At 41.0% G+C, this 14,306-nt stretch overlaps 1 protein-coding gene across 1 annotated transcript; it reads right to left on the bottom strand.

Annotated features, from left to right (window-relative positions):
* Window positions 1-416: 416 nt before the first annotated feature.
* LOC144656836 (uncharacterized) lies at window positions 417-12,057 on the bottom strand. The gene is made up of 7 exons (XM_078517080.1): window positions 11,924-12,057; window positions 7,961-8,224; window positions 6,882-7,193; window positions 4,887-5,222; window positions 3,769-3,843; window positions 2,921-3,046; window positions 417-1,289 (listed from the first exon to the last, which is right to left on the bottom strand). The coding sequence occupies exons 1-7, from the start codon at window positions 12,015-12,017 to the stop codon at window positions 838-840; spliced, it is 1,659 nt and encodes a 552-aa protein (XP_078373206.1). The 5' UTR covers window positions 12,018-12,057; the 3' UTR covers window positions 417-837.
* Window positions 12,058-14,306: the final 2,249 nt, after the last annotated feature.

The raw sequence follows: 14,306 nt of genomic DNA, 5'->3' as shown, positions 1-14,306 counted from the left end.
CCCTATTTAAGGATAAAGAAAGCGAAAATTGATACCCTATTTAAGGCCCAAAACCGAAAAATGACTCCCTATTCAAGGGGAGAAGAAGCATTCCGCGACGACCCAAATAACGGCTAACCGCGCACGACAAGACACAAATCTTTTTAAAATCGCTTTACTAATACCTGAACAGAAAATTCAGTTTTAAGCCCTTTTTTTTGTTTAGCTGGGCGTTTATTTTAGCTAATAAAATTTAAGTACCCTATCTAAGGATCACACCGGGAACACATTGTCAAAAGGAGCAAAAATGATACCCTATTTAAGGACTGAGAACCTCAAAAACCATACCCTATCGGTCGGCACATACCTATATAGGCCACATATGGGAGTACCCCCCCCCCCCCCGGGAGGTTAAGTCTGTATTCGCGGCAGATGTTAGTCCATCGCAGTGTTACCCCAACGCTCAATTCGCATGCACCCATTTATACACCTAGGTGTAGAGAGGCACTGCATGTGAGAATAAAGTGTCTTGCCCAAGAACACAGACCTTTTGATCCACAGTCCAGCGCAATAAACTTTACGCGCCAATTAGTAATACTTACTTACTTATGGGAAATAATAGAAAAAATACAAATAACTTAATTGTCTATAATCCATCTTAGACAGACAATTCATCCGCGAAATCAAATCAAGACTCCGAGCAACTGGTTTAAAGTACCAATGACTCCTTAAATTTCCAAAGAATTTCCAAAATTTTCCGAATTATAAGGAAACGACTATTATCATTAAAAAAGAAAACAAATCAAATCAATATTGTTGTTAACCCCTTGTAAGTTAAAAAAGTTACGTGCGAGATTTCTAAACAAAAGCAATCTGATTGCCTTCTAATATCTCTCGTAATATTTTCTCTTCCCAATCTTGTTTCTTCTTGTGTTTGTCAAAATCTATCAGACGCTTCTTCCTTAAAGCGGCAGGTAATTTCTTTCTCTTCAAGTTGTTAATCACCACAAGAATCAGTGACGAATCTCCCGTATCCACCCCCCTCTGGAAGGCCATGTGCAGCTCTTCTCGGCAAAAGTTGCTGGCGAGGTAATTCTCAGACAAGACAATCAAAACTTGACGGCTTCCGTACACATTGTCGGCCATGTTTTGGACGATGGGTTTTCCAATCTCGAAGTCCCGGCTGTGAATGCTGTAGGCGATTGAGTGTTTCTCAAGAATTGAGATGAGATTCTCAGTGACCCAGCCAAAGTCCTTTGAACTGTAGCTGATAAACAGTCGGTTTATAAATTCTGTTTCCTTGAGGCTCTCTGCCAGCAATAAAAAGAACAATAAATTATTAAAATAGTTATTAAAACAATAACTGAAATTGAAAAGCAGAGACCGATACAACGTAGAATGAGAGAATTAGTTTTGTACTATATTTCGGCTGGCCAAACCAGCCTTCTTCAGGTACAATGGAGTGTACATTGGCTATGTTTAAATTTATATGGTGATAATGTATCTTACGAAATACCGAAAATACGTAAAACTAAATACAGGAAATATGTAAACAGTGTAAAATAAAAAATTTAAAATATGCTAAGCTTAAAATAGCCAATGAAATAGTAAAAGTAGAAAAACTAATAGGTTTCTTCGCGTATGTTAAGGCCATCGGGAACAAGTGTTCTGCCTTTTAAAATTAAAAAAGCTTCCCTGGCCGGATTGAGTCTCGGTTGGAGAAGACTTTTTCGATGGGGATTAATTGTATGTCATTAGCAGTGTGGTTAGGCGAGGAAATGAAATGTTGTGCGGCTGTAGTGGGTTTAGATTTACTGTTAGGGTTATCTATGGTACGGCGGTGTTCATTAAATCGGTCTTTTAAACGTCGTTTAGTTTCTCCTATGTATTGTAGATTACAGCGGTTACATTGAATCATGTAGATGAGGTTTTGAGTGTCACAGGTCAGGTTAGATTGAATGTGGCGCGTTTCACCAGTAGAAAGGAAGGTATAGGTAGTTAGTCCGTCAGTAAAAACAATGCTCATTTCTTTGTTGGGTTACTGGGCTGTGATCCGAGCCCAATCCATAACGCTAGAAATTGAAACACCGATACGAGAGTTCAAAGTGACCTAGTTAACCCTCGTCTATTTACTCCCAGTCCTTCCGTTTGAACAGGCACGAGAAAAGCTCAAGGAGATTGAAAAAAGGTGGTGCTATCGTGAAGGGGGAGAGGCATACATGGCGAGTCTAATCTATGCTAGTTATTGATAGAGGGTGGTAAAGAGGGGGGGGGGTATTCACGGAAAATAAAACGGCCCTTTCACTATTCACGAGATATATAATATTAACACTTCACGCTTCACAGAAAATCAAAGAAAGGGTTATGGAAAATCACGGTTCACGGCTACTATGGAAATCACGATTCATGAGGGAAAAAAAAAAATACCCTCCACCACCCTCTTGATAGTGCATTTATCCATTCAATGTTTAAACCTACACAAATTCGTACTAAATGTGTTTTCCAACATTATTAGTGTAGCTGCTATAGAATGCCAAAGCGGGAATGTCTAAAGGTCGGGACACACTATGCGACGAGTCGCAGCAACAGGTCGCTGCGACGAGTCGATCCGTGTGTACTGCTTAAAAACAAGTCGCTGCGACAAGGTGTTTGTTCGGTGCACAAACTGAATTTGGAAGGGTGGGAATGTGAACTAGTTTTCCAATTCAATACGGCGAAAATACATGACGCTCTCTCATTGGTTAATTTATAATTTGTCGCAGCAACTTGTCGCAGCGATTTGTTACACACGCTGCGACAACGCTGCTATCGCTCATTTTGTCGCTGCGATGTGTCGCACGGATTCAAACCAGTTTGAATTCGTGCGACACATCGCAGAGACAAAATTTTGTCGCAGCAACATGTCGCCGAGTCACGTTAAAGTCGTACGTTTTCAACTTACGTTTTTCTACACTGCATGATGCTGTTCGCTTTTTCTTGACAATAAACCACACAAATAACATGAAAAAAACAGCGACACTTCCTGCTGATAAAACGATGACTGGAAGGAGCCAAACTCTGCGACTTGCTGTGAAATTTAAAAAACAGGAGTGAAACAAACTTTAAACCAAATTCAACCTCGTCAGTAGATCCTGGGCCGTAACTAGCAAGAGGCAAGACGAGGCACTTGCCTCGTCTAGATTTCAACCTAAATTGGAAAAAAAAGTTTTGTTGGGAAAATAATCCCAAGTTGAACAAGATTGATTTTTTCTCAAGAAATACTTTATGAAAAATGTCGAAGAAAGAGTTCCAGAACTTCTAGATTTCAAAGTTTTCTGGATGGCATGCCCCCAGAACCCCCTAGCAAGATCTTGCCTCGTCTATAGTAAAGGTCTGGTTACGGTCCTGATTTCAGCACATTATGACATCATAGAAACACAAAAGGTGTATAATCCTCGTAGGAAAACAAAACAAAACACCGAAGCCTGACTAGCCCCCCTTTATGCAGCTCGTCACAGGCACCGACCGAGTGGTGCGCCATATTTGCATTCGGTGTATGCACACGGACACATTTTCAAGTCCCTTAGCATGTTGATCAGTTGTGAAGATAATACGTTCGATTTCCTTTCTTGATTTAACTGCGCGTTCAATAACTTGTTATCGCGTTGATAATATTTTCCTTACTGAAGTAACCCGCCAATCACAGATCTGATGGCTAAACACATTTAATTGTTTTCTTTTGGCCAGTCGAGCTACGAAGTTTGCTTTCTGAAAAGCTTTTCGTGCAATCACTGACAGATTAACACTGACCTGAGTAAGTGGAAGGAATCAAAACTGTGTTGGGCTGATTTAAAATGGTCTTGTATGCAGTTTTTGATGGAAAGTCTGAAAATGAAAGTGAAAAGGACTCAACTTGTGCCAAGTTAAGCAGCATGGCTATTGTGTATGTGGTTTTACTACATGACTTACGCTTTCCGCAAACTAAGGCGACTACTTTACTGACATGACGTAAGCATTTGAGCAACTAAGCAGTCAACCAACCAACCAACCAACTGAACAGTCGATCAACCAACCAGCCAAAAACCACACAGCCAATCACCGCAATTAGCAAGTCAACCAATCAACCAAGCCGCCAGTTAGCCATCCATCCAGCTAACCAACCAACCAACCAACCAACTAACCAACCAACAAACTAACCAACCAAACAACCAACCAACCAACCAGCCGGCCAACCAGCCAGCCAGCCAGCCAGCCAGCCAACCGACCATCCAACCAACCAACCAGCCAACCAGCCAGCCGACCAACCAACCAACCAACCGACCGACCGACCGACCGACCGACCGACCGACCGACCGACCGACCGACCAACCAACCAGCCAACCGACCAACCAACCAACCAACCGACCAACTAGCCAACAAACCAACCAACCAACCAACCAACCAATCGATCGATCATCCAACCAACTGATTATCCAACCAACTGATCAGCCAACCAACCACCAGGCCGGCCAGCCAGCTTACCAACTAACCAGCTAGCCAGCCAGTCAACTAACCAACAAACAAACCAGCCAGCCAGCCAGCTGGCTAACTAACCAACCAACCACTCCGTAAAACTAAAATCTTTAATTTAAGATGTTTCATCCTAACTCAGTACCAGGACAATACCTGACAGCAACCACTCAGCCAGTCCGCCAGCCAACTAACAGCCAACCAGCGGGCCATCCAGCCAGCCAACTATAAATTAACCAACCAGCCAGTGCGCGGCTTTATTTGTGATTAATAACACAATAAAAATAAAACGCAACTTTAATGTAAATTTCAAATATTTACCCAAATTTGAGATAATTAAGTAAGACTTCATTTTAGATATAATTTCTTTTAAAGTTGCTAATTTAAGTCTGTTACATTTGATCAAAAGAATGTCTTACTTGTTGGTGGTGATTGAACAAATACTCTTAAGTCAAGGGCAGCTTCCATAATGTCTTCGTCGTCGCAGACCCAGCGGCAGCTGTATTTTCCCTCGTCACTTTTTGTAACATTAAAAATAGACAGGACAAACTCTTTCTTGCAGAAACTGTGCGTTTCTTTTACTTCTTCTTTATACTTCTCGTCGTCCGGCAAGATCTCCTGATTGTCATTAAAATACCAATACAACCCATCAGGGCAATAATCATCCCGATCAATCCAGCATGACAGGCTGACGTTAGAAAACATGCTTGCAAGAATCTCCGGAGAGGAAATACTCGGGCTTTTCGGTTTCGGACCTGTATTAAAAAAAGCAAAAAACCCTTAATTATTATCGAAGTCCAAGTGACTCTTAAATGTGACAAATAACCCGCTCGATGGATCGGACACACTTGGAAACTCTGCCAGCATCTTCACAACACATGCCCTGGAATGGACCCTTACGGTGCGCAAAGAAAGGTTAGCCTGAGGAAGAAACGGAGGAGGACAAGAAGATGGTAGATAGCAAGATGACCCGGTAAGAAGAGGTCTAATAACCACAGAGTACCATAGAAAGCAGCCGTGGAGGTCCTATGCTTCTCAGAAAGTGATGTAGATGGAGTCAGTCGTCAGCCAGCCAGCCATCCAGCCAATCAACCAGCCAGCCAGTCAGTCAGTCAGTCAGTCAGTCAGTCAGTCAGTCAGTCAGTCAGGTCACCAGTCAGCCGGCCACCCAGCCAGTCAGTCAGCCAGCCAGTCATTCAGCCAGCCAGCCTGTCAGTCAGTCAGGCAGTCAATCAGCCAGCCAGCCAGTCCTCCAGCCAGTCAGTCAGTCATTCAGCCAGCCAGCCAGCCAGCCAGCCAGTCAGTCAGTCGGTCAGTCAGTCAGTCAGTCAGTCAGTCAGTCAGTCAGTCCGCCAACCAGCCAGTCAGCCAGCCAGCCAGCCAGCCAGCCAGCCAGTCAGCCAGCCAGCCATCCAGCTAGGCAGCCAGTCAGTCGACAGTCAGTCAGTCAGTCAGTCAGCCAGCCAGCCAGCCAGCCAGCCAGCCAGCCAGCGTCAGCCAGCCAGCCTGTCAGTTAGTCAGTCAGACATTCTGTCAGCCAGCCAGCCAGCCAGCCAGCCAGCCAGCCAGCTAGCCAGCCAGCCAGCCAGCCAGCTAGCTAGTCCGCCAGCCAGTCATCCAGCCAGTCAGCCAGCCAGCCAGCCAGCCAGTCAGCCATCCAGTCAGTCAATCAAGCAGGCAGCCAGCCAGTCCTCCAGCCAGTCAGTCAGTCATTCAGCCAGCCAGCCAGCCAGCCAGCCAGCCAGTCAGTCAGTCAGTCAGTCAGTCAGTCAGTCAGTCAGTCAGTCAGCCAGTCAGTCAGTCAGTCAGTCAGTCAGTCAGTCCGCCAACCAGCCATTCAGCCAGCCAGCCAGTCAGCCAGCCAGCCATCCAGCTAGGCAGCCAGTCAGTCGACAGTCAGTCAGTCAGTCAGTCAGTCAGCCAGCCAGCCAGCCAGCCAGCCAGCCATTCAGGCAGCCAGCCTGTCAGTTAGTCAGTCAGTCATTCTGTCAGCCAGCCAGCCAGCCAGCCAGCTAGCCAGTCAGCCAGCCAGCCAGCCAGCTAGCTAGTCCGCCAGCCAGTCATCCAGCCAGTCAGCCAGCCAGTCAGCCAGTCAGCCAGCCAGCCAGTCAGCCAGCCAGCCAGCCAGCCAGGCAGTCAGCCATCCAGTCAGTCAATCAAGCAGGCAGCCAGCCAGAGAGCAACTACCCCGTCTAGCCAATTCTTGTATTTTCAATACACTGATTTACACTTTACTTTTTCTCTATTTAATGAAGGCAAGCATTAGTTATCTCGCTAGAATCTCTAGACAATGTTGGCTGGATAAGATTAAATTTTTAAGATAAAACGAAGACATTCTTTTACATTTTGCTCTATCAAAGGACCCACTCTGCGGGAAGCTGTTTTAGCTGGACGGAGAAAACAACATAACTTACACATATAGGGCATTTCTATCTCATCGGAATAATTGCTTGACCAGCCAGAAATACTGTTCATTGCGCTGCACCTGTAGTACCCATGCTGCTCCTCGCGTCCAGGTGGAAGATGAAGTATGCTATGTAGAGTTTCTCCTTTCTTCTGCAGTGAATGGGACACACCTTTAGTTCCGTTGCTGATAAGTGCACCATCCTTGTGCCAATGAACTATGTGAGGGAGAGGCCATCCCGAGAATACGCATTTCACGTTCGTTGGCTCATCTTGGATGATATTATTTGGTGAACCTGCGATATCTTCAATTTGCAATTCACCTAAGGAAAACAACAAGTAAATGTTTAGCTAAATTGGTCATGTGACCATGTCAATTCAGTATAACAAAGGGAAACTGCACTTACAAAAAAAACGTTACGTTTGAATTTAAAGAAATAAGAGAGTTTAAAATTTTTTGGATTTCATGCAACCTTTAAGTGCCAGCGCCATTTCCTACTATTCTCTAGATGGTCGTGTGACCAACTGACTTTATTTTGTAAAACATAAAAGTCAGTTGATATTGCGGATTTGAATACGGTCGAGGAATTAAGAGCCTTTGACGTAGACGCCTGTTTGATGCCTTTGTCGTGTGTGCCATACCAAGTCATACTATGTGCCATGTGCTATGACATGAGATGTATAGCAATGTGTACCATGTCATGGTCATGTCATTTCAGGTCATGCTTGGTCGTGTTAAGTCACGTCATGTCATGTCATTTATGTCACTTCACGTCACGTCACGTCATGTCATTTCATGTCACGTCATGTCATTTCATGTTGTGTCATGCCATATTATGTTGCGTTAAGGTATGTCATGCCATGTCAGTCATATCATGTCGTGTCACGTCACTTCATGTCATGTCTTGTCGTGTTGTGTCGTGCCATGTTATGTTACTTTTGGGTATGTCATGTCATGTCACGTCAAAGTTGCTAGTACGGGTAACAATCTTTTGTCTGTTTAAACCGAAAAGAAACCCTACCTAAGCGGTAAAATGACAGCTTTTTATTAGTATCTGTAAAACCAGGGATAAGTCGAGGAAACACTTACGTATGAATTTTATGACGGTACATTGACATGAATATTTTCCACTACTTTCTGTTGACATCGATCGCTGCAAAACCAAATTTGATAACCCCGTACTTTTCATAACTTGGTTCCAGGTCATGCCTTGTATCAGTTCTCCTGTAATGATTGAGCAGTTGAGTGTTATGTTGGAGCCTGGATCTACTGTCATCGGATTTGTTTGTTGACATTCTGACGAGGAGCAGGAAGAGTTGATTTCACACTTCATGTCAGTCGCGCGCGATGCCTCTGTTGAATGTAGAATTTAGCAAAAAAAAAACAATTACCCACCGTACATTAGTTACGAACACTGCATCTCGGCTGTGATTGGTAGACGTTGCACTGGACGACCACCAGCTTGTTCCATTTCAGATCATATAATGCTATCCCCCCCCCCCCCCCCTTCCCGAGAGTTGTTCTTTCAAATTTTATAATAATTTTCACAAGCACATGAATGCACTATTTTTAGAAGATGAAGCAACAATTCCCCAGAGAACGTCACAAGATCTTAAATAGGCAATTAGCATACGAAGCTTAACAATCGGGGGGTGGAAGCGGAATCATGAATCAGAATCATGAATCATAGCTGTAGAATTGGTAGGAATCATGAATCTTTGTGTTTAAAATCTGGGAATCATGAATAATGGAGATTGCTAAAAGAATCATGAATAACAAAGGAATGCTTCCATCGATATTGGAGGCTTGTGAATATAGAATGTAACAACAATTAAACTGATGGGTCATTTTACTAAATTCTTAACAACTATATTCCAGAAATGGCCTGAAATCGTATTTTTGAGCATCTAATTTTCAACATTTTCTGGGGGAGCATGCCCTCAGACCCCCCTATAGGAAAATAATGGAAACACGAATGTACCCTTGTATTGGCTTCACATCTTCATCCCTTACTAACTTTAAAATGATCAAGTATGTTACACAGAGTGAATATATTGAAATAATTTGTCGACTGAAAATATTTTACTTTGGTTTCCAGCATAATTCTGTGCCAGAAGAGTCTCATTTGGAAAATTCTGCTAGCAAGGAACCGGAATGCGCAACCAGCTTGTAAGCGAAAAGCAACAGAAACTGGTAACACGTTATCTTGAAAACTGGATGAAAAGAATGAAAAATGAATCATGAATATCGAATAAAATTTATTAATGAATCATGAATCATTGAGGTAAAATAAGACAGGAATCATGAATATCCAAAGTCCAATGATTCCGCTTCCACCCCCGATTAACAAGGCTAAAGAGGATGGATGGCAAGGTATTTGTTTTCAGATGAGATCATTAATGGACAATAATTATTGGTCGGTGAATACAATATTCAAAGAAACTTTCACGAATGGCAGTTTGTTCGTCAAGTTTATCCTCCATCGAAGTTGTATTTAATGAACGGTAATATTACAATTTTAATGCAAAAATAAGCGATAAGAATAAACGACGTTTTGACATCTTCATCTTGTATTTGAACATCTATTTGCGCACGAACTTACCTACGCATTTCAACTTGTCAATGACGTCTTGAAGATGTCGAAACGTTGTTTACTCTTATCGGGCTCTTATCTCTTATTTTTGTATTGAAATGTTTTCTAAAAGCTTTGCTCATCATATTGTAATTTTGCCCTTGAACATTTTACCAGACTGAAGAGGAGTTGAGAATATAAATAAGCTCTTTTTTTATATGTTATATGCCTCTGAACCACACAAAGCCTGTTTAAAGATTGCATGTCGTAGTCCTCTGTTTATAAATGATTCATGTTTATGCCAAGCTGGTTTAAAAACCAGCAAGATCACTTCGACATTTTATTGAAAAGCCATGCATTTCGTCGCTATAACAGAATTTTTTATAATCAAGATAAACACAGCAAACATTTTGCAATAACGTATCATGGCAACAGCACGTGTCAAATTACTTTTAGATGGTTAGAATAATCCACATGATATTGATCCCCGCGAATACATTGAAATGTAGCGTCAATTTCAAGAAATATCGTCTGCCAGGGACGAAACAATTTGAGCCGAAAACTCATTATTTCAGTTTCTACTAGAAAATAAATATTATTCGAAAAAACTTGAAATGCACAGTGACACGATTTTTATTCCAAAAATGTATGCGTCAATATTTGGAGCAAGGCGGTTAATAAACACCAAGGTTGCTACAGGTGTTTCTTTAATTCCCATTCAACATTCATTTCGTTTCTCAATTTGACGCACCTGAGCCAAAACTCGCCCTCGATTCTCAAACTTCTCAGAAACGTCCCACGTCTTATATAAATAATATTTCGGTGTTATCACACACTTGTAAGATCACAATGGCTTTCTATAAACAATAACTTAATATCTCGGGCCGCGCATATGGTCTAGACTCAGAAATGAAGACAAGGAAAAAACGTGCTACCACGCAAAACAAATGGTTGATTGTTGTCGTTATGAACTTCGAAGTTGTCTTTGGATATACTATCAAGAAGCGTGCCATCAAGGGGCAGAATGTTATTTTTTAAAAGTTGTTTTCCTGGGTGTTTCTGTGGTGTGTCCTTAATCAAAAACTGTTTAATCCAAAACAGTTTAACTAACAAGAAAGATGTTAATTAGTGGTGATACAAGCTACTCGGAAACCTATTTATATGGCTTCTCTGGCTCCTGATCCCATATGGGAGAACCCGGGTTTTTTTTTCAAGTAGTTTATGATTTTGCTACCAAGCATAACCAACATTCTTTTCATGCAATTTAAATAATGTGATAGAAAAAGCAAACTTAAGATTTTCATCCCGATCATCTTGAGAAAGGTGAATTATGTACCGTAGCCATGTACCGTAATGTAGAAACTATCTGCACTTTCAAACCAAAAGTTAAGATAGTCACCGCAAAGTTAAGCTCTGTACGTCGCATGTGCATAGCAAATTTAATAATTCTTATCTACCTAGTGTACCGGCTCGTTATTTCGTTCACCACCGCTTTTTTTTAAAACGTCAAGGCTTTCTTACACAAAGTCTTGCATATTTTCGCTTCAAACTGCTCGAGGCGCGAAAACCGGAAGTGACAGGTTTTGTTACAAAGCGTTGTTGTTATGGTTTTTCTCCACCGCCGCTGGCGTGAGCTAGATTGTTATGAATCAGCGATTTTAGGAAAAATGATTTTGGTTAGAACGATTTAAAATCAGTTAGTGACACGAAGTACTTAGAAAAAAATTCCAAGTTCTCCTAACAGGGGACGAGATGGTTTTTCGCATACCGGTCGGACTCTAAGCTACAGACAGCTCGTGGGAGCAACCTTAACTTCCTGTATACTGCTAGGATTAGTTTTTTCAATAAGTGGGAATGTGTAGGAAGAAATATTATAAAGGCATATTTCATGCTTGGTAGAGATGGTGTGCGCTTTGAGTAAATGCCTGGAATGAGCTGCAGAACCGTTTAAACAACAAAAAGCTATGTATGTATGTAACAGTCTAAGTGAATGAATCATATTATCACGGAAAAATATTAGAGACAAATGTATGGGGAAAAAAATTGAAAACTGAATGCCTCTTAGCCCAGCTACATCCTTCAAATTTGGTGGATATGAACCCTTTGCCTGGTATCTTAACTTTACGATTCATAAATTTTCTAGAATATTTTTCAAAAAAACAACATTTGCCATCGGATTTACATACAAACACTGTAATTTCCGACGGTGTTTCCTACCGGCGCGAACTGGATGGCTTCCAAAACCGTGATAAGGTCAATTTCACCAAAAAGTGCTCATAGTCTTCGCAAAGGAAACTTTTGATATTGTGGTACGGCTCCGTCGAAACCTTCTTTCAAGTTGTAGTGACGCGTGTGAAAGTAAAGTGAAAGGATGAGTTTTGAGTAAAGCATCGCATGATCTGCTGGTGATAAAGTCCGATTAAAGTGTTCCTTGTCGCTTATTAAGTCAAACAATATTGAAGAACATAAAACTCTCTTACCTGTGTGAAATATAACATGCAGAATGGAGCCAAAAATAAAACATCTTGCAAACTTAGAAAGTGCAGAAAATCTGCTGCGAAGAAGTATTTTCATGTTCACAAGTGAAAAAGAACTCAGGTCAAATTGTGTTACATGCAGGCTGCTGTGTGTGTTTTCGTGTTCCTGCCTCCAGTGATTATAAATGTATTAACAATTATGTTAATTTATGACTTCCTCGTCACTAGTTCCTTGGTTACTCTGAGTTGTAACGTGAATTAAGCCGTGGGCGTTAGACACGAATTTTTATGAAATAGCATGACAGTTTATTGATAAGCCTGAGGATTAAAATAGAAAAGAGAAAAGGTTAATAGACGCCAATGAAAGAAATTTTACAAAAAATGACAGCAGTCCCTCAGTGTTGGCGTTCATCTATACTTGGTAATTTAAGGTTACAATTATAAATATTTAATGTTTCCCTTATTTTTGTTCAATCCACTTATCCCCCAGGGAACTGGCTTAATTTCAAGCATTCCACGTCAAGCAAGAGTAATGTTTTGAGTTGTTTGTGGGACCTTGCAGTACCGACCTATCCCGGACAGTAAATTGTTTGAAATCGGGGAAATATAATAGTGCAGAAAAACAAAAGTTTTCATTTATTTAACGACAGTTTTATAGAGCTCCCGGAAATTTTTCAGGGTCTGAATAATGATGCGAAAATATATGAATCCTCGAACACAACTCTCTTCGTTTTTTAAATTTTTAAGATTTCTTTTCGAAAACTCGAAACAGGTTGATTCGTAGGCGGACGTGTAACCTTATCTCTATGTTTTTATCCTGTCGAAGTACTCGGGGTTTTTTCGTCTCTTGTTTGAAGAGACACGGGAAAAAAATTTGGCGCCGCGCAACAATGAAAGATAAATAGGCCGGCCGGCTGCTCTATCTGATATCTGCTCAGCAGGACGTTTCTAATAATATTTGTTTATCACTTGATAGGCTTATTAGCATCCCACTGGTCAGAAGAAATGATTCTTGTTGTTTCGAAATAGTTGAGCAAAATATTGAAATTAAACGGCATGTATAAATTTTACTACTGTTCTCGCAGTTGCGTACCAAAACAACTAAAATGAAATCAAGGACATGCTCGGATCTAATTCTTTTCTGGCGTGGCTAAACTATTGTTTGCAATGTGTACGTAGGCGTATATTGCTCCTTCGTGGTCAAATATCTACGTCTTTTCTTTCCTAAACAATTGCCATGAATAAAGTTTAAAAAATATTATTTTAAAGATCAAACAATATCTAGACCAAGCTTATTAGTGAATTAAATTGCTCCAATTAACGATAGCCTTTAATATTTTGAATTATTAGATGCCTTGACTATAATATATAAAGACCAGAGGGTGTGCTCAGTTTTAAAGGAAAGAATTGAAATGTGTAGATATTATGCACAGATATTTTTTTTCGAGATATCGTCCATTTCGTTATATTAGTAAAGCATTATAACGCTGATACATGCTAGTTAGCGAAGCTCTATAACATTATTTCCGCGCGCCACGCACGCGAGGTTTGAACATTATCATTCAAATAAGCAGGAGACGAAACAAGTTGCTCTCAGTTAAAGAAAAAAGAAAAACAGACGCATTCAGTTCACACAAAGAATAATAATAATAATATTTAATATTTATATTGCGCATTTTCTATAAGAAGAAGGACAATTTTCTGTGAACGGAGGACAAATTATTGACAAAAAGACTTCCCGATTTCCTCGGCGTTGTTTCATCATAGACGTGGGTGATTGTTTTGAAAGGTAATAATTTATTTTGCGTGGTAATGCCGTTTTTTGAAATTTGAATGTTTAGTGCTTCAATATTTTAATTTGTTCAAAAGAGAGCTTCGAGAACGCCATCATGCCGTTTAATATTAAGAAATTTGAATAGGCAAACTCCAGACAATTTTGGGTGTGCCGCTGGTCAAGATAGAAGGGCATTCTCAGCAATATTAATAGTGGGGCCTTGGACTTTTTGCCTTTTATGCCGAGAGTTCCTTTTGACTTTTCAGTTTTGAGAACCGGAAGATAGAGCTTTGACTTAGACAGATCATGTTAAAGCATGATATATTTTAGTCTTTTTCGTCGACCTAGCTACTGGTTTATTGCCCCCACAGGGTTTTGATACAGAGGCCAAAACTCGAGAAGGCATCCTTAAAGTCCGCGCGTATAATATCCGTATACAGTCAACTCTCTCTTAACGGCACCTCTATAAGACGGACACCTGGTGATGGTCCCTGCCGTTTTTCAGTCATTTTACTGTAACCAAACTCTCTATAAGACGGACACCTCTCTAAGACGGATCCCGGGTCCATGATCCCGATCCCGAAACTATGATCCCTGATCCCATATATCTGG

Source organism: Oculina patagonica, chromosome 6, assembly GCF_052425735.1.
Source record: "Oculina patagonica isolate OP01 chromosome 6, crgOcupat, whole genome shotgun sequence".
Taxonomy (NCBI): domain Eukaryota; kingdom Metazoa; phylum Cnidaria; class Anthozoa; order Scleractinia; family Oculinidae; genus Oculina; species Oculina patagonica.
The sequence above is the reverse complement of the archived record's forward strand: the minus strand, read 5'-3'. Positions and strand labels throughout refer to the sequence as shown.